Source organism: Chironomus tepperi, unplaced genomic scaffold (genome assembly GCF_022539635.2).
Source record: "Chironomus tepperi strain 1889 unplaced genomic scaffold, CSIRO-AGI_Ctep_v1 contig_335, whole genome shotgun sequence".
In the NCBI taxonomy this organism is placed as follows: domain Eukaryota; kingdom Metazoa; phylum Arthropoda; class Insecta; order Diptera; family Chironomidae; genus Chironomus; species Chironomus tepperi.
The window spans coordinates 2,902,467-2,921,707 of NW_027226457.1; the positions used below are offsets into that span (position 1 = coordinate 2,902,467).

General features: G+C 31.8%; 2 protein-coding genes across 2 annotated transcripts; both read right to left on the reverse strand.

Annotated features, from left to right (window-relative positions):
- Window positions 1–302: 302 nt before the first annotated feature.
- On the reverse strand, window positions 303–2,784 carry LOC139093328 (very long chain fatty acid elongase F-like). The gene is made up of 4 exons (XM_070644010.1): window positions 2,685–2,784; window positions 1,726–1,916; window positions 758–1,000; window positions 303–479 (listed from the first exon to the last, which is right to left on the reverse strand). The coding sequence occupies exons 1-4, from the start codon at window positions 2,782–2,784 to the stop codon at window positions 303–305; spliced, it is 711 nt and encodes a 236-aa protein (XP_070500111.1).
- A 13,862-nt stretch (window positions 2,785–16,646) lies between these two features.
- On the reverse strand, window positions 16,647–18,343 carry LOC139093433 (uncharacterized). The gene is made up of 3 exons (XM_070644161.1): window positions 18,294–18,343; window positions 17,846–18,184; window positions 16,647–17,789 (listed from the first exon to the last, which is right to left on the reverse strand). The coding sequence occupies exons 2-3, from the start codon at window positions 18,180–18,182 to the stop codon at window positions 16,819–16,821; spliced, it is 1,308 nt and encodes a 435-aa protein (XP_070500262.1). The 5' UTR covers window positions 18,183–18,184; window positions 18,294–18,343; the 3' UTR covers window positions 16,647–16,818.
- Window positions 18,344–19,241: the final 898 nt, after the last annotated feature.

Below are 19,241 nucleotides of genomic sequence, written 5' to 3' on the forward strand. Positions count from 1 at the left end.
ATATGTCATATACGCTGTTTGAATATTTATCATTCCATTCCATACCATCCTTAACTCCTCTTCCAATATTATATTCATATATAATACGATGATAATACGAGAAAAAAAGATGAATAACGATGATCGGAGTTGAGGCTAAATAATAATTATTACAAGTTCAATTCAAAGAAATGTTAAATGCGTGCATATAATAAGCACGTTAGCTTGCGAATCATAAATAATCAACATGAAAATTATTTTTAATAACATAAATTTTTATTTAGATAATTAACTGTTATTGAATATTTATTAATTAATTAAGTTTATGAACTTTTTGTTGATTTATTGCTTGATAAATATGCTTTAACATAGAATCGTGCAAAAAGGTACAGGATTAGTGAGGTTTGTGACACCATGAACAGTGACATGGGTTTGGAGAATTCACAGTCTTTAACAAACATTGGAATTAAGAAGCTGATGATGACAATGATGAATTGGAGCTGGAATTAAGAGATCAATTAGGATTTATTGTGTGATTCAGGTTCGGATGCCAGCCTATCGCTGTTTTAGCCATGCCAACATGGTTTGTGTGATTACGTATGGATCACAAAAGGGTGTTGACCCCTTTTTGACCCCCTTTGACCCTCCTTTACTCCTCTTGACCCCCTTGACCATTCCCTTCCCCTCCCCCACTCCTCTTCGCCCCTAGCATAAGTCAGCATCATGATGACACATGACCGTCCAAAAAATCAACAACCCTTGAATGACATCAACTCACCATCTGCAACTGAGTTATATGCTTCTTCCACTGAATTGATGTTCTTATATCCGATCTAAAGGTGCTGAGAAGATAATAGAAATACATAATTGCGTGAACAGCGGAATTAAATAAACCAAGAATGACAAAAGGACCGCCTCCAAACCATTTTATGATAAAGTATCCGCCAGTAGCCATCAGTAGGTGATGATAACAGTGTAATAAGGATAATTGGTGGTGATTTTTCTTGAGGATGATGAAAACCTGGAATTATGTTTGGAATTCGGTAAGTAAATGTCATTAGTAGATTGTCGACTTAAGTCGAATTTTTCAATCAATCTCTCGAGTTGACTTCAGCTTCTAAGGGAACGGAACCAATATTGAAGTTGACATTTCGAACTCAAGAAGTCGAGCCCCAGCCGAGTCCATCGAAAGCCTTTAATACTCACAGTATCAATCAAATCCCAAAACTTTGACATGAAGTAGATGTATCCTAAATTTCTTTTTGTCATGCTGATTTCATCCACATCCTTAAGGTAAGGTTCACACATGATATTGTACTTTGATCTTATGAAGAAGTAATAGAAGGCCTGAAAATTTTAATGACTTTATTTTAAATTTTAATTGAGTTTATTAAAAGAAATGGCAATTTTGGAATTGTCGTGCATGGTCATGAGTATTAGTGCTTATTCAAGAGAGCGGAACTGATCAATGATCTTTCTAAAACAGCAAAAGTCGGTTAGTCTATCAAAAATTCGACCACAGACTAGCTTGAATCTGACTTTGTGACGGATTTGGTTAAAAACCGATGCAATTCCAGAGTCCAGTTATGCCGACTTGGTGCCAGATTCGGTTTAAATCCAGTACCATTCCAGAGTTGGTACAAATTGCGGATCGATTAGTCGACTAGTGCTATTCGAATTTTGATCACTTCTTCATCCTTGGCCATGGCAAAGACATTAAATCCATCATTTTGACAATTCACTTACATATGAACTCCCAATGCCGTTTACGCAGACTTGAAAGACATTATAAATCAGCATTGGAAATTTCACATTGTATGGCTTTCGATGTTGCATGAACGATGGTCCATATTTTAGTAAAATGATGTATGAAATCACTATTGTGCTAATAATAATCGGAGGATCTCTAAGTAAATAATAGTCATCGTATACTTTATCTGAAAATACACAAATTTCAAATTAGCCACAGGAAATCCTCGATGCAATATAAATTAAGAACAACTTAACAAACCTCGAAAACTATAAGCATATGACAAGCTTTTGTAGACTTTAGCTATAAGTAACATTCTGGATGAGCACTAGACAATATCTGACTATCACTAGACAGTTTAACTGACCAAGTAAAGTGCTTCAGTAAAATTCAGTATTTTTGACTTGTGGACATCAATAATTCATACTGATTGACATTCGTATTTCATGACCTAAATATAGGGATTTTGCATTCCAAATTATAATTTAAAGTCGCATTCTACAGGCATTAAATGACGAAAATAATGCAATGAACTTTTATACACAGACACAGCCACAATTTATAGACGAAAGTACTGTAAATAATGAGTGAAATTTTTATAAGCCATTTAATCGATATCTGTTTAGAATTAATAGTCATTAATAGAATGAGAGTAAAGACCTGTCAGTGCTAAAACTATAACAGCACAAACAATTTTATGGTTTTAATATTAAAAGTGTTTCAAAACATTTATAGCATAAATAAAGTGCTCATAAAATACTTAATGGTGAGAAGAATGCAGGTTGAAATAAAGAAATATATTTTCGATGAAGCATGTTGCAATTATTTTTGATTAAATTCCAGCACTTTGTGTCTGTATTAAGTTTCCTTAAATCTTTCTCTTGTGAGTATAATTTAGCAAGGTTTTAATATGTAGGGATTGCAGATGATGATGATTGGTACCGGGAATATCAACGACTCAATGCAACTGTTGCACGATTAATAATTTTCAAATTTCGCGCAACTGTTGCACGTTGAATAATGTCATGTGGCGCAACTGTTGCATTGTGAATCATTTTTAAGTGGCGCACAGTTTTGATATTTTCAAACAGCATGCCACTGTTAAAAACTGTTATTTTTCCACTCACGCAATTTTTGCATATGACATGCAACTGTTGCATATGGCGCGCAACTGTTGCGCATTATATTTCAAGTTTATATAGTGAGTAATTGTTGAGTATGGCGCACAATTGATTCAAAGATTACAATTTTATATAGCGCGCAACTGTTGTATGTGACGCGCAACTGTTGTATATGACACGCAACTGTTGCACCAAGAACTTTTTTTTTGTAGCGCACAACCAAATCCATTGGAATCGCTACTCGATAATAAATACCTCATATTGAATATGAAAATTTATATTCGACTACAAGTAAGTACGTTGTATAGCACAACAATCAGGTAAGAAGAGAAGAAAAGAATGAACAACACAAAAAAAAGTAAGGTGTGTATGATAATATTTTGAGGGATAATGAAATGAGTTGAAATTGAAGTAATCTGTTAAATATTAAGCAGAAAAGAAAATTGGTTGAAATTGAAAATATCGTAAAGTAATCGAAGGAAGAAAACATTGCTTTAAGTGGCAATTTTCAATATTGTAATATCGACTCTTTTCTTCATTTTATGCCTTTTAATGATTTTACATTAATAAAGATCTCACTTTTGTATATGCATATTGCACCACGTACCTGGACAATGAATCGATGCCGCAATCGCAATGTTGAGATTTAAATTGACACCTTTATAAATGAATGTAATTTTTCATAATAAACATCACATTCATGATATCAATAACAATATTTAATGAAATAATCCGGATATAAAGGTTTTTAAGACGTTCTGAAATGTGAATTATCATTATAATGTTCAATTTATTAATCTCGTTTTAAATAATTATTAAAGGTGTAACTGAACAGACTGTAAAATCTCCTTTACTGGATTTGTAATGGCAACACTTAGTAAGGTTAAAGCTTTCATTCTAAATCATACTTTTGTGAGAATTTTAAATCAACATAACCTAGAATTTGCAAGTGTTGCTATTCCATATGACAGTTGCAGCGACAGTTGGAACGACAGTTGCAATGACAATTGGAACGACAGTTGCAATGACAGTTGACAATCACAACGACAGTTGGAACGACAGCCACAACGATAGTTGTAGTGACAGTCACAACGACAGTTGTAGTGACAGTCACAACGACAGTTGTAGCAATAGTTATAGTGTCAATTGCAAAGACATTTAAGTATCATCAATAAAAACGGTTTTAATGATTCTAACTGCCAAATCCTCTAATCTCACACCAATATGTGTAGATACAACATCTAACTAGAGCTTCAAAGCCTTTCATTCCCATGCCAGTCGATATAAAAAGTCATTAATAAATTAATGGAAAGGAAATTGATTGTTAATTGAACTTAAAATTTCATGTTGACCATGACAAAGCAAAACTAATTTCCATCACATCGTCTAGCTACTAGAAAGCAACACATAATGTCACACATTGCAACATCCGCTAAAAAAAAAGTGTCAGACAAGAAGCATAAAAGCATCCGTGACACCGACTGTCAAGGAAAAGACACCAACTTTCTAAGCACTTGATTATTTAATTACATCACTGAGTCTATAAAGTCAAAGCTCTACAAAGTTTCTATCCATTTAGTGCCAATTGATCAATCAATTAAATTACGAGCTGAATGAGATATTCAATAGAGTCACTAAACAACAGTCAACAACATTCGTGCACAATAAATATTGAATATACATCAATTGGTTAATTGATATGCGCGGTCAAGTGGATCAAGTCGTGTAGTATACATCCATTATGATACGGCATCTTACGATAGGTCAACAATTAACTGTGAGAAATAGTACAAGTCACATTAAGACCTAAAGATATTGATAGTATAGCAATAATCGTTCATTTAAAAGCCATTTAGCTTCCCTACTATTCATGCAATTGACAAGCATCATTTAAGTTACTGATCGCATCAATTGTGCACTATACCAACACAGTATGTGTACTGTCGACTGACTGCATACATTTATTTTTTTTGTGTTTTGTTTACTCTATCATTCTCTGTCTCGTTTTCTTCCATTTTTTTATTGTACTTTTGATCACGTTTTAATGACGATTACGTGATTATAATTACGGGTAAGTTAGACGTAAAGTAAACGGAATGATGAGAATTAAGACATTAGCAACTTACTCACCGACAATTGCCATTGGTTGAATCTTTAATGAATTCATTTGAACAAAATCAACTTGATAAATGTCCTATACAAGTGAATAAATTGAGGCTGAGAAGTATTTTTAATTATAATATCAAGCATGTAGTATAAAATTAGATGTTTAAATTTGGTATAAGTAATGAGAATTAACGAAAATCTGCGTCAAATCATGACTGTGTGGATTATTGATGATGTATTAAATTGCATCTCATAAAAGGGCATCAATTAATGTTAGTTTCATACTGAATAATCATAATTGTGTAATGGAGAACAAGTTAGAAATGTAGTGGAAAGTAGGCGGGGTTTAAGGCGCATTTTTTTGGATTCTAGCTAAGGAATCATAAATATTGAGGAATTGCCAAGTATATGGTTCTGTGGTGAACAACCTGTGTGTCGTGGAATGAGTGTCTGTGAGGTTAGAGACTGTAGATTTTTAATCCAAGCAACTTTCCAGAATTTCAAATTTTTTAACGGTTTTAAATTTAATTTTTTGAAATTTTGACATTCCGACAAAATATCGACACAGCCACACTAAGCACTCAACCCTCAAAAATCAAGCTAAAAACCAATCTAACCATTTATGTGTGATATTTTAATAATATTCGTTCATAATCAATTAGTTTCTCGCATACACAAAATGATCTGTATGGCACATATGCGAACTAAATTCAATATGACTTATGATTAATTAAGACATTTTCATTTGACTATAGATCGAATTTATAAATATGTTAATATACCATTGTAAATGAAATCGAATGTAAAAGGTTCCAATTAGGGCTATGATAAATTGAGTCGGGTAATTGCTATCATCAGTCATAAGGAGGTCTTTTTAATTGCCAATCTTTTACTTAGTTTTCAGGGCACATTTTTGGAATGAGTTGATGCTCTTGTGGAGATTTTGGGTGGAAATGATGATTTTGGGAGGAATTAGCAAATTTTTGAATTTATCGAAATTTGTAACGGATTTTTGAAATTTGAATTTTGAAACCTTACAATTTCTTAAGAGTAATTTGTAAGGTTTTGAAAATTGCATTCAAAAAATCATGAATTTTAATCTAAAACCATACAATTGTTTAAAGAGAAATTGTAAGGTTCCCAATTTAAACTCACAATTTCCGTTAATTAATCCAATAAATCATCAATAAATCGAACGAAATCATTAAAAGATCGCTTTCAGCAATATAGAACATACATATTGTAATAAATTCATTTATTTTAATGATTATCAATAAAGAAATTAATTGAATGGTGGAGTTGGATTTCATTATTGGGTCGATTAATACCAGAGTCATTCCAATAATACTCTTATTTCATTCAAGCTCAATTTCTTTTTCACCTCCTTTTTTGCGCACAATTAAGAAATGTTGAAAAATTGTAAAGAAAAAAGTTTCAATTCAAAGTCGGATTTTTAATGTGGAAAAATCTTTTAAAGCAATAAATTTGTGGAATTTTGCTTTCAGACATCGATCAGATAAATATTTTCACATTTATCTATCATTTTGCGAGAGAAAAAAGTAACATTGTTGGTGTTCGAAAATTGATTATTGCCAATTCAGAGATCAAAATGTGAGATTAGCAATTTGTAAAGGGAACATTTTTTTGAGGTAGACAGAAAATCACAATTAAAATTCCACTGTCTGATCAGTAACAGAAATAATCACTTAAGTTCCATAAAAGTCGAAAGTTCTTCAAATTTTTACTCTAAATTCCAACAAAAAAATATAACGGCTTTCAAAAATTCAAATTTTTGCGTCATTTTTGGCTCACAGGTGCAATTTTTTGCATCACTTAAGTCATAAAAGTAAACAAACGTTTTAAATTAATTAAAAAGGGCAGAAACTGACAGATATCAATGAACAAAATCAACATTCAACTTGCTAACCAGCCAAATAACACACAATAGTTCATTTACTGTACAAAAACGGACTCAAAATAAATCAATTTCATAAAAAAAGAATAGAACTAACTACGAATTTGACCTACAAGTAGTAAATTATAATAAAGTGTCGTTTGGCTTTACTGAAAGTGCTAAAAAATTGTTATAAGGTAAGTGTGACTTACTTTTCTACTGCCGTACACGCTTAATACTATTCGCAAAGTCATGTGTCGAGAAAATGAATTTTGATTTTATGTTCAAACAAACAATAGATATTGTCGATGTCATGTAAGGAGAATTATAATTTATGAATTTACATTTTTAATGTGCTAAACGATAGATTGACTATATTTTTTGCAAAGTCTACTAAGGTACACGAAAAATTGTAATTGAAATACAAAAAAGAGAATGAATTTTTTACATATTTTTCAGTCAGAAGTGGCTGTCGAATCCAAGTATTAACCAAAATTGACAGTCAATGACCTCCAACTCTGCAATTACAACAAGACTCAAGTCCTACGAGCGAACAACGTAATGGCAAGAAAAGAAGTGATTAAGTAGGTTGATAGATTTGCTAATAAATACATATTTTTGTGTGGCATTATAAATTAATCGCAATCATTCGATCATGATTTGAAAAATATCATGTCGATTAATTTCTCTCAGCTCTTTCAATGTCGATATTAAAAACTAATTAAACACATTTCTTTCTCTCCTTTTACAAAGCTTTACAGACTTTGTAGACCAAGGAGGGAACGGAAAAGAAACTGGACATACATAGGAGGAATGATTGAAAAAGGCAGCATCTGCGGGAGAGGAGAAATAAAATTAGCGGTTAACGCATGACATAATAGAATTAAAAGTCAATTAATCACATCTTAAAGAAGTATATATGTATATGCACAGACTCTCTCACTTCATTCATTAATTATATTACTTTTTGTGTATACAAACTATTTACTAGCTTCTTACTCTCTCTCTCGCGGGCCAGAAAAGGGAATTAATTGATTTTTAGCTCAAAATGAAATAGAGAGCACAATTGGAAAGTGTTTTGCATAGTTCGGTAAACGACCTCACACACAGGTTTTATTTAAAGCGTCTATCGACACTTCTTATATTATTTTGTGGATGGGGTTATTCAATGGTGATGGTCAGTAAATGAGGAAAGGAGGTGGTTCTGGATCTTTGCAGCACTTGAAGCTTTAGTTTGACAAGCAAAGCGATACTGATTACTATAAAAAGTATGCTAAATACAGACAGTATCTAATTTGCATTTGGTACTGAAAAATGTCAAGCGATAACCAACAATAGAGCCAGTTTCAGGCGACATCTGAAGGAGGTCATTCATCTCAATCGATCTGTACGGCCAGCAAGTATCTACAGATCAATTAAAGTCTATTGACGTCCTTAGACAGCGTCTGAAGCATCATTGAATCAGAATTTTGTTCAATATCTAGGATTATGGCAGCTTTAAAGCAGTTGAGTATTCAGCAAGGGGATTTAAGAATCAAATTAGTCCCTTCTCTCCCGCAATTTAGCAAAATTCTTCATCCACTCCCCAGCCTCCTTTGGCTATACATCTAAGCAAGAAATGCAGCAATCATCTTATCTTCCATTCATGGATGGACGTCCATAAACCCAACTTACAAACAAACCCCAAATAAAGTGTTCATTTATTTTTATTGATGGACATAAGAGCAAGTTTGCAGTTTCATACAATGTTTCAAAGTGATTTGAATGATAAATCAAGTTTATTTTTCGCGACGGTTATCAATCGCCAATCACCGTTCCTATATACCAATTCGAAATATCTACTTATCTATCCATCCATTCATATAGCAATACATAATAATAAGTTTCGCAAATTAATCAATTCACTCGCTGTGTGTGTCTAACTTTAGTATCTCTCATTGAAATCTTTATACATACATTTTTTTGATTGTGACACAATACTTCAATGTGTCATGTGCCACTTTCTAATCCTCATTACCATAGAGTTCCCCAAAAAAAATTATTATTATTATTTATTATTTATAGTGTCGATAAGAGTCGTAAGACTTCCCATGAAATTTATTTAATTTAATTTAACTTTATTTTTTCGCATAAATTTCTTTTAGCGGATTTTCGTGAAGCACAGATTTATGTGATTGTTTTGGGTTATGTGCTGGATGTTTTGATGGATTTGAATTTTTTGGTAGATTTTCTGTGGCAGAAGTGTGTCAGTTGATGTGAAGTGAGTAATTGAGCTTAGATATTATAATTTAGTTACTTACATACTTTTCCGACGGTACAGGTCCGTTGCGATCCATAACTGATCCCATCTTAGTCTTCCGCATTCCAATTTCCAATACTAAATGCAATACTCTCTGTCAACAGCTTGCTACCATAAATTCTTTGAACGTATTCGTGATCTTTTGTTATCTACAAAGTCAGACTAGAAGACCTTAGCTAAAGAAGCTTCTAAAAGCCTTGCAACACGTCCAGTCCATCAAATTCTGTTCACTAAAGATTAATTTAGTTCCATTTATTTACAATGATGTTTATTCTTCGAAGTTCAAAAGCACACTGAGAAAAAAAGGGGCTTTCAACTATATGCAATAAATATTATTCAAATCTCGAATGACCGTTATGAAAAGAGGGCTTTCAACTATGTTCAACAAATACTATTCAAATCCCAAATGACCGTTACAACAATGACTAAGTAGGAAGACTCAGCAAGTCACTTAAAAAGCGTTTAAACCACAATCAATACCAAATACGATCTATAGCTTTCCCCTATTATCGTTAAATTAGAAAAATAGCAAAAGTGAATAGATGATTATGATGATGATGATGATGATGATGGACGCGATTGGATGTCAGAAGCTATTATGTTAATCAACATTGATGTTCGATTGACATTAATAAAAAAAAACGGCAGAAGAAAAATGTGCTTTATGTGAATTTGATTTCCCAATAGCCGCCTTAAATTGATGATGATCATGCAGATAAAATAGCTCTTGCTACTTACTTCTCCGTAAGCCAATTCCAATCTCGATGGAAATTATGCTCATGCGATTGTTGTTATTCACATGAGAATTGGTAAATCGCAGTCCTAAAATGCAATCGTAAGCAATTTAATTGGTTCTCATGGAATTGATAATGCAAAGTGCTTTTGTTCTGCATCATGTAATGATGGCCATAAAAATTCAGCATTTTTGTATAACAATTGTAGCAATAAGCATCTTCTGGAACAAAAAAATATTCCATGCATTGCATTAAAATTTGAATATTTTTTCCATTTCTTATCAATTGATATTGTTGCAGTCACATAAAGGAAGACGGAAAATAATTGGAAAGTTTAAAAAATTTCGGATGCTGTTCACATACCTGCTGAATCGATTTCCATTCTGTGATATAATTTCGAAGAAATAATATCGATCACAAGTGTGCAGTAAGTAAGAGATAAAATAACTAAGAATATTATCATGTTTTGTTGCTTATTTACAATACTGTAAATGCATCTTTAATGTGTCTTGTCATACAGCACTGCTTCCTCCATCGTGCCAATAAAATTGCTAAAATATTCCAATTGTTAAGGCACGATATGTGAAATGAGATGGAAATTGAATTGATTTTGAAGGAATTTTTAAGCTTCTTACTTGTCGATGATGATTATTGGAGATCGTGGTATGGTTGCAAGTGGTAGCCGGCGATAGAGCTAGTTTTAAGCGACATCTGAGGGAAGTCATGGATCACAATTGATCTGTACGGCCAGTGAAGTAAGTAAGTAAGTAATTATAAGAAGTTTGGAAGCCTTCAAAGTTTCGTGACTGAGCCTTCTTCATTTGTGTCACTCGGAGATCACAAACTGACTCATTTTGTATACTGAGCTGTCCACAGAATCAATCATCAATTGAAGTTAATTTCACTTTTAAAAAAATAATACTTTAAGTTATTCATAGTAGTTTGTGCGAAGAATAAGGACTGTATAAAAGCTGTTTGTGCTAATAAATATAAAATCAGTTCTAGTTTTGTAATTTGCATAAAGATACCATGGGGTAAGTTCTTAAGAGATTATTCAGGAGTTGGATTTTCAATTCTGAGATTTAGTCGTATGTAAACCTGGGATTCAGGACCCAAGTACCCAAAATTGACACAAATGAAGATTTGCAACGTTATAGACGCCTTCATGGCTGTTCATAGCAACCAAGATTCGGCTTCCATTTGGTGTTGATGAACGAGTTTTAATAGAACCTTTAAAGTTCCGTCTCGGAGCCTTCTTCATTTGTGTCAATCAAGTTACACTCGAAGTAGTTCAAACATTAATCAATAAACCTTTATTAATTCCTTCATTTAGGACTTTTTACAAAGCATCTCTAATCAGCATTCTTGCAATTTTTCGCGTCGTCGGTTCAATTGATATTGACTGTAACTTCAAAGTGTCAGATTACAATACAATTGGTAATAAATATTCGTGTATTGTTACCAATATTTTGAACATTACCCACAAATGTAGTGAAATTAAATCAATCAATGGATCTCATAAAGTAAACAAAAACAGTAATAGCGTTGCTGTACTTTCCATCGATAACAAAACAACTCATTATATCCCGAAAAAGTTGAATGAAAAGTTCAAGAATCTGATTGGAATTAAAATTTTAAATGGGAGATTGAAGGAAATCCATAAGAATGATTTTAAGGAACTAACAAAATTGCAATATATAAATTTCGACGAAAACGATATTCAAGTTTTACAGGAAGACGTATTTGAATTTAATCCAGAACTTGTTACAATCTGGCTTAATTCTAATAAAATATCAATCATCGGACAGCCGACTTTTTTGAACTTGGACAAATTAAGAAATTTAGATTTATACAACAATGTTTGTATTTCAAAGGGATTTAAGGATATCAACACTATGGATGTAATTTTTATAAAGGAAAAATGCTCCAATACAGTAATATCCAAAATACTTTACGATATTTCAGATCTTGAGTGTCAAATTTTTCAAAATGACAAGCAATTACAGTTACTGGAAGCTGAACTAGAAAGGAATTTTATAGCTTATCAACAAAGAGTTTCCAAACTTTAAAAGGAATTGCTAGAAAGTAAGGAACATCAGGCGGAACTTCAAGAAAAATTAAGCAACTCTTCTGAAATTATATCAAGATTAAAGGAACAAGAAGCTGACAGCTTCTTATCAAAGAACTTTTGGACATTAGTAATTGGATTTCCAATTTTTATTGTTCTTACTATTATAAATATTGTTCTGGTTTGGGATTTTGTGTGAATAATAAGTTATGTATTATTGTATTAAGTTTGCATTACGAACTATGCACTTAAATTGTTTAAATAAAATTGTCTCAAGCTGCTCACTGCTGAGTATATCCCAAATTAATGATGATTTATTTAATATGATTCAGAATTTGTCATTTTTGGATTCAGAAACAAAGATCATTTGCGTTAATCAAGGGACGTTCCAAAAAAATCGAATTATTGGACTCATCCTGCTGTCACCGTCTCCCAAACTCCTTTATACTTTACCTAATTTCCGAACATTCCCTAAATAGTTTTAAAAGACATCCAAAGATTCACAAAAAAGATCAATAAAGTCTACAGTTCAGCTTCTTCGCGTACTTATCAAGATCTATCTTCCGTGATTATTCCATGCTCATTTCTTCTCCATCTTTATCCTCTTCATGATGTTAATTTTCAATTAGTTCTCTTTAAAATGCAAAAATAAAATTCTTCAATATTAAAATATACATAAACATATTTTTTTAATCTCTTAATCTTCATCCATGCACAAAAAAATATATAAAAAATCTTTAATAGCTTATGTCAATATTCATTGGAAGAGCCTGCCTAGAAAACATGCATAATAGTAATAATGATCATGTATTGATAACTCATTAGAGGAATAATTTTTTTATATATTTACCTCTTTTTAACAGCACATCCCATAACGGCAGGCAAAACAACGTCTATGTTAATATTCAACGGCGTTTCATCAGCGATTAATAAGTTCTGATAGTTCCTTTTTGTGGAATAATTCATTCTACTTTATCCACTTTTTCATATATAGTTATTGTTCATGGATGTGAAGAAATGTAAGTAATAGGGTAATTGTAGTGATTGCACTTTAGACGCGCTGTACTGCTGTGAAATCGATTTTAAAGGATTTATTTAGTTTTAACGATGTTTTCAAATTCAAATCTGGTGTAAGAACCTTACAACAGCAGCATATTTTATCAATTTTCAAGAAATCACAGCCCAATGGAATTTTAAAACCATATAACAGTCATCATTGACAATTTATGGAAACATTTGTGTGGTTTTAAAGCAAAAAACTAGAATTTTTTACAATTTTTACACATCAAAATAAAACAGTTTTACACATCAAAACCATACAAAAGCCTTGAATGCATTTTCAAAAACATTTGAAAGGTTTTAATTCATTTTTGAATTTTTAAATATTTAATAACCGTTAAGACAATTCTAATTATCTATAATTTTAGGACAAAATGCAAAATCAGCAGATATCAACAGCTACATAGAACAAGAAGCAAAACACCACATCTCAAATGATATTTAGCTCCACAAGTTAAAGCTCAATATGAGATATGAAATGATGAAAAACAGAAAAAGAGAAATAATTGACATGTGAAATGATCGTAATCAATGGGAGAAGAGTAGTAGAGCAGTGAAAGAAGCGCAACTCGGCATTATTTTCTTGCATTGCTGTGAACATGAAGGCAGGCATTCATATATTGTTGATACTGTTCTTATTATAATTATCGATGATATTATTTATGTTATTCATTATTCATCAAAAAAGCATATATATAAAGAACTATAGTTGAACGCAGATTCAACTCACGATATTCGCTATTCTCTAGTCTTCTCACAACTTTTTATTGTTCTGTATTGTCGTTGAAGCACCGTTTTTAGCTATTTACTAGATACTTAACGTCTGATAGAAATCTATATGTGGTGAATATTCTTTTTTTTTAAGGAGAAGAGCATGAATTGAATATAAAAGTAGAAATTTCTTGAAAGATGAAGTCTATGGGAAAATTCTTTTTTGTTGCATCAGCCAACGATCAGATACATAAATTATTAGTAAATATTGAATCCCATCCCATCCCATTGACCAAATGCAGTTGTAATTTCAAGGTGTCAATCAACGAATAAAAAAATTCGCATAATTTTCATAACAAAATAAATTTAACTGAATTGTATTGAGTAAAAAATGCTCAAAATGGCATTCAGAATGAATTTTAATGTGCATGGCACAAGCAATCAATTATAGTGCGAAAATTGTAAAGATTCTTACGAAGAGAAATTGTTTAAAGTGCACTTTTTGGAAGTGATGTTGAGTTACTGTGGATGGATTGACTGAGCTGTGGCAATGGCTTGTCATCAAATGTCAATCTACATTGAAGGAATTTTCTTTCAATTAATCACGTTTTTAACGAATTTTTGAGATTTGAAAAATAACCGAACTTTTGAAATTCAAATTTCTGAACTCATCCCAAATAAACTGAACGCGTCCTTTGAGTTTTTGAAAAATTTATTTTGAATTCAAATTTTTTAAAACCGTTAATTTTCTTCAAAATACTTAAAACCGTTAAAATGTATTTAAATTTTCAAAACCCGTTAAAATGTGTTCAAATCTTTAAAAACCGTTAAAAAAACGAAAAAAATGCGTCTTAATCACCTAAAAATTGACAAAATTCTGTCTTAAATCTCCTCTCAATTCCAGTCAACAACAACAGCAACAGAAGCAAATTGCTTTATGAGAGAAAAATGTGTTAAAATATGTTTCAAGAAAAATAAAATTTATGGTGTTAAGAAATTCAGCCGCATAAAAAAAAGGAACAAAATTCAAGTTTGAATGAAAATGGAATAAAAATTGTTTTAAACAAAACACAAAAAACAGAGCCAGAGCGTGTGCTGGATTCATATTATGCTGCATTCTTTGTAGCATTTTTGTGAAAAGGGATGGCATGGCTGGGATAAGCTGGTGCTGTAAGTAACACAGTAGATGATCATTTCAAGTAGATAAGAATCTCTTATTTTTTTGCGATAAAATGCGACACATAAATTGTTTGTTCTCCGCCTTTATATCTTCCACATTTATGCTTTATACCACATAATCGAAAAAGAATCACTATATTTAAAAATATATAAATTTACAGGTGTTTCGATTTGTTCGCTTCCAACATAAGAGAATTGCCAGCATTTTGATTGTTCTGTTTTTCGGCTCGGTTACTTCAAAATTTGCTATCTCGAGAATCTTATTAGACACATTAATGCGATATATCGCTTACAACGTGGACCACAAAAATATTTTTATTATTTCACTTACTATGCTAATGTACAGGGCAGATTCTATTAGGGATCATTCAAGTATTTGGTCTTAAAGTTGAGATTTTACAAAAATATTTACCGTTACTGTTTGAATGATTTTTTAACCGTTTTATAAAATTCAAAAAAATAACTGACTTGAATTTCAAATATTATTTTACCGTTATTTTTTGATTAAATTTTGACCGTTTATTTAAAAAAAAAAATAACCGATTCGTTTCAAATATTTTTTGACCGTTAATTTTCAAATATCATTTGACCGTTATTTTTCAACTCGTTCTTATTGTACAATTCTGAATGTTTTACAGATGTTATGCTTTAATCTTGCAACTTCATCAGTCACAATTGATCACAAGTGATCACAGACCTAACTGATAACCAATCCCCAACTTTTGTGTGGACACAAAAGTTCAGATTTTTCGGGTGCTCACTTCTTTCTCTTTTTCAAGATCAGCATTTTATGCTGAACAAGCGGGAAAAGAAGGTGAAAATTGAATGGAGAATTTTTAATGTTGTGGCATTGAGGTTTTGTAATGTTATGTTGAAACAAACAATTGAATTTGTTTTCTTATGTTTTACGAATTGCTAACAACGATTTTTTCCCCGTTCCCGCTCTTTATGTATTCTTTTTTTTCGGGATGATGAAGGAAGCCCTTAGAGAGTTGCCTGATATCCTCAATCTACCATTATGTTAAGCATACGTTGCTGCTAACCCAAAAATTCCGCAATAACATTTGCTACATTATTAAAGCAGCAAAATGACAAAAATATTTCTTTTTAAAGTGACAATTTTTATGCTGTATGTCGGCTCCTCATGAATGCATGAACGAAGGAAAATGGAAAAGAATTAAGGAGCTCTTTGTGCAGTTGTAGGCTGTATAATATTCAAGAATATGAATAAAAATAAATAAAAGAACATTATCAGCAAACAACAAACGACTCGTGTTGATGTGAAAGATTTATGTAACACTGAATCTGTTTTTTTTTCGGTGCTGCTTTAGTCTCAACACTTGTTGATGCTTTTATTCATTTTGGGTCGATTCGCTTACTGGATGCTATTTTGTATGAAATAAAATTCTATTAAAATCAGCCGAAAATCTTCTGGAACTGATCATGTATCTCAGTTCTATGCTTATGCAGGCATTGAGCTCATTAATAATTAGTCCACAATCAAATAACCGTTATTTTTCAAATATTCAAAAATTGCCAATTCGCCGTTTTTTTCAAATTTCTTTTGACCGTTAATTTTCAAATTCTTAATGACCGTTAAATTTCAAATCTTTGAAAAGCGTTAAATTTCAAAGAATCTCAATGTCTCTTTTATTCAAAGTAATTCAAAATATTAGTATTTACTTTCTCGATTGTAAAATTCATAAATTAATTAACAAAATAATAAGTAAAAATGTAGTCTATAATATCTCATTTGTTTCAAAATATTGTCGAATAAATGTTTTTCATGGTATGAGATCAATTTAAAAGTTGAGTATTTTAGTTCACATTAATTTCTTTCAGCTTGTCGCATACATAGTGGATTGATGTATGACTTTAAAATTCATTAGTTTATGCTGCAAATTTATGCATAATAAAATTATTTACTCATTGTCTTATGAAGTTTATGGAATTGTGTCATCAATTTGTTGTGCTTCCTCTTCAAATCCTCCAATAGCTTCTCATCGGTATGCAATTTCTGACAATAAGCTATTGCTTCACGTAAAATGCTGACTTTTGGCACACGTTCACGTTCATCTAGTGTCGGAATGGCTTCTTTTAGTTCAACAAAAAGATTCTTCAAGCCAATTCGACGTTGCCTTTCCATAGAATTATGCATGCTACGCTTTTCAATTGGATTCTCATCACTTCCAGTTGATAGACGTAAACGAGGACGTTTTTTACTTCCTTCACCAAAACACACCTCGTCAGCCATTCTCTTCTTGTCCTTAACTTTTGTCTTTTTCGTTCCTTTACGCTTATCTTGAGATTTCTTCTTTGTTTGCTTCTGATTCTGATGATCAACAACAGTAATTTTGATATTTTTAAAATATCCATTTTCATTAACATGACAAATTTGATTCCCATTCCCATCAAATTCAGGTGGATATGGATAATAAAATTGTGGCATAACATTAATAGGCTCATACTTCATTGGTGGATAATAAGGAACGATTTGCGACGCCATTGGCTCTTCATTACAGAAAAACATTTGTGGAACTGGATGTTGTTCAGGCATCATTTGATATGCTTCAGTTACAACTGGTTCAAACTTTACACTTTCTATCTTAATTAACTTGTTTGTTGATTCATTTTTTACTTCCATCATTTTTGTAGGAATTGCATTTTGGTACATGACTGGAAGATTGTGATAAGTTTGTTGCAATTGAGGGAATTGCTGATGAGTTGCTTTTGGATATGATGTTGGAGCATAGTTTCTACTCGATTGAGATGCATTTTGTATGATTTCCTGGAAGACACTTGCAGGATCAGTCTGCATATTCCGATTTAATGCCTGGAAATCTGCCGGCAAATTGTTCTCCAGCATAATTTCTGTCTCTATGTCCATATCTAAAATTAATCGATTTATTAGTATAAATATATTGAGTATTAGCGTTGGAACTTACCAGACTCTTCACAATTGTCACCTTCGTTAGCACAGAAACGGAAGTTCTTCTTCTTTGTTGGATGTGTTTTATCGACGCAAGTTCCTGACCACATACAATCATGAAGAGTTTCATTTTTTGATTCCTCTTGAACTTTATTTGTACTGTCAACAGCATTTATATCGATGTTATTGACTTGACAGAAATCATCCAGTGTTGGAAGCAACGGAATGCTGTCAATATCGTAAGATGTAAGGTCAGATTTCCATATATCGTCAAGATTTATATCTTGATTATCCTCTGTGTTTACAATATTGTCAAAAATTGTATTTGACATCAAATCGAATGCTTCAGTCATTGCTAAAATTAATAAATTAATTAATACATAACCTTAATACTTTTAAGTCAATTTTTCTCAGTTAAATGCTATTTTCATAACTTAATTCCATTAACAAACTATTCTACTCACTTTTTCAAATGTTTTAGTATACAAAAATACTTGTAAATGTCACTTTTAACTTAAATTCAGTAAAAATTTTAAGATCAACAAAATTTCTTCAAAAGGGTAAAAAACTACGAAAAATAAAATCCGTTACAAATTTAAGACAAAATTTCGGAAATTCAAAATAAAATTGTACGTTAAAGAGTCAATCAATAATTTTGTTGTAAAAATCACGCATACATGTCGAAATCATTGTAATCTAAAATCGATCACGTTTTATGCCCTTTTTGGAATATATGGGACAGCTGATTTCTATCAGACGAACGATTATTCAGCAAACACAGCACATTGAACTGTCAATTAGACATAAGAATGAAACAAACTTTATGTATATCTTTCTTCTCCATACTTCATACACATATATATCATTTTAACGCGAAGTAGAGCCAAAATGTAAGCCTAAAAGAGAAGAATATTAATGAGTCATGTGAATAGACATGATGAGAATACCGAATGATTTTGCATATTTTTTTTTAAACTTATTATGTGATTTATGTTTGCTAACTCATGTGAATGTAATAGAAGTCAAACAAAAAGGAAATTTCCTCCATAAAAAAAATTTTAATTTCAAGAACTAGAGAAGCTAGTCTTCTAGCACAACGTGATTTATGACTGGATCATGATAGTTTAGCTATATTTTGATGTTGGGCATTGACATTATTCTCATTAAAAATTGAAAGTGGTTATCTAGTAGACAGAATTGAGGTTAAGTAGGCATTTGATCTGACTGAAAGAGACTGGCTAAGTGGCTCTATCTTAGTCAGGAGGCAAATTCCTCAAATCTCCCTTATAAGGACCAATCTCTTAGGTTCTGACTAGAGTTAAGAGCGTATTCAGTAAGATTAACCTCCAAAACTACCCCATCCTTCTGAACACGAGGGAAGGGGGAGGGTGTGTTGATGATTTTTGGAGTTG

Bases quoted from the DNA above. Each gene is read 5' to 3' on its own strand.
- LOC139093433 (XM_070644161.1), bottom strand. From the start codon at position 18,182: ATGACTGAAGCATTCGATTTGATGTCAAATACAATTTTTGACAATATT. The intron at 17,790-17,845 runs GTAAGTTCCAAC...GATTAATTTTAG, and splicing joins TGACAATTGTGAAGAGTCTG to ATATGGACATAGAGACAGAA.
- LOC139093328 (XM_070644010.1), bottom strand. From the start codon at position 2,784: ATGATTCACAATGCAACAGTTGCGCCACATGACATTATTCAACGTGCA. The intron at 1,917-2,684 runs GTTGATATTCCC...GTGTATTTTCAG, and splicing joins TGCAACAGTTGCATTGAGTC to ATAAAGTATACGATGACTAT. The intron at 480-757 runs GTGAGTTGATGT...TCTTAATTCCAG, and splicing joins ATATAACTCAGTTGCAGATG to CTCCAATTCATCATTGTCAT.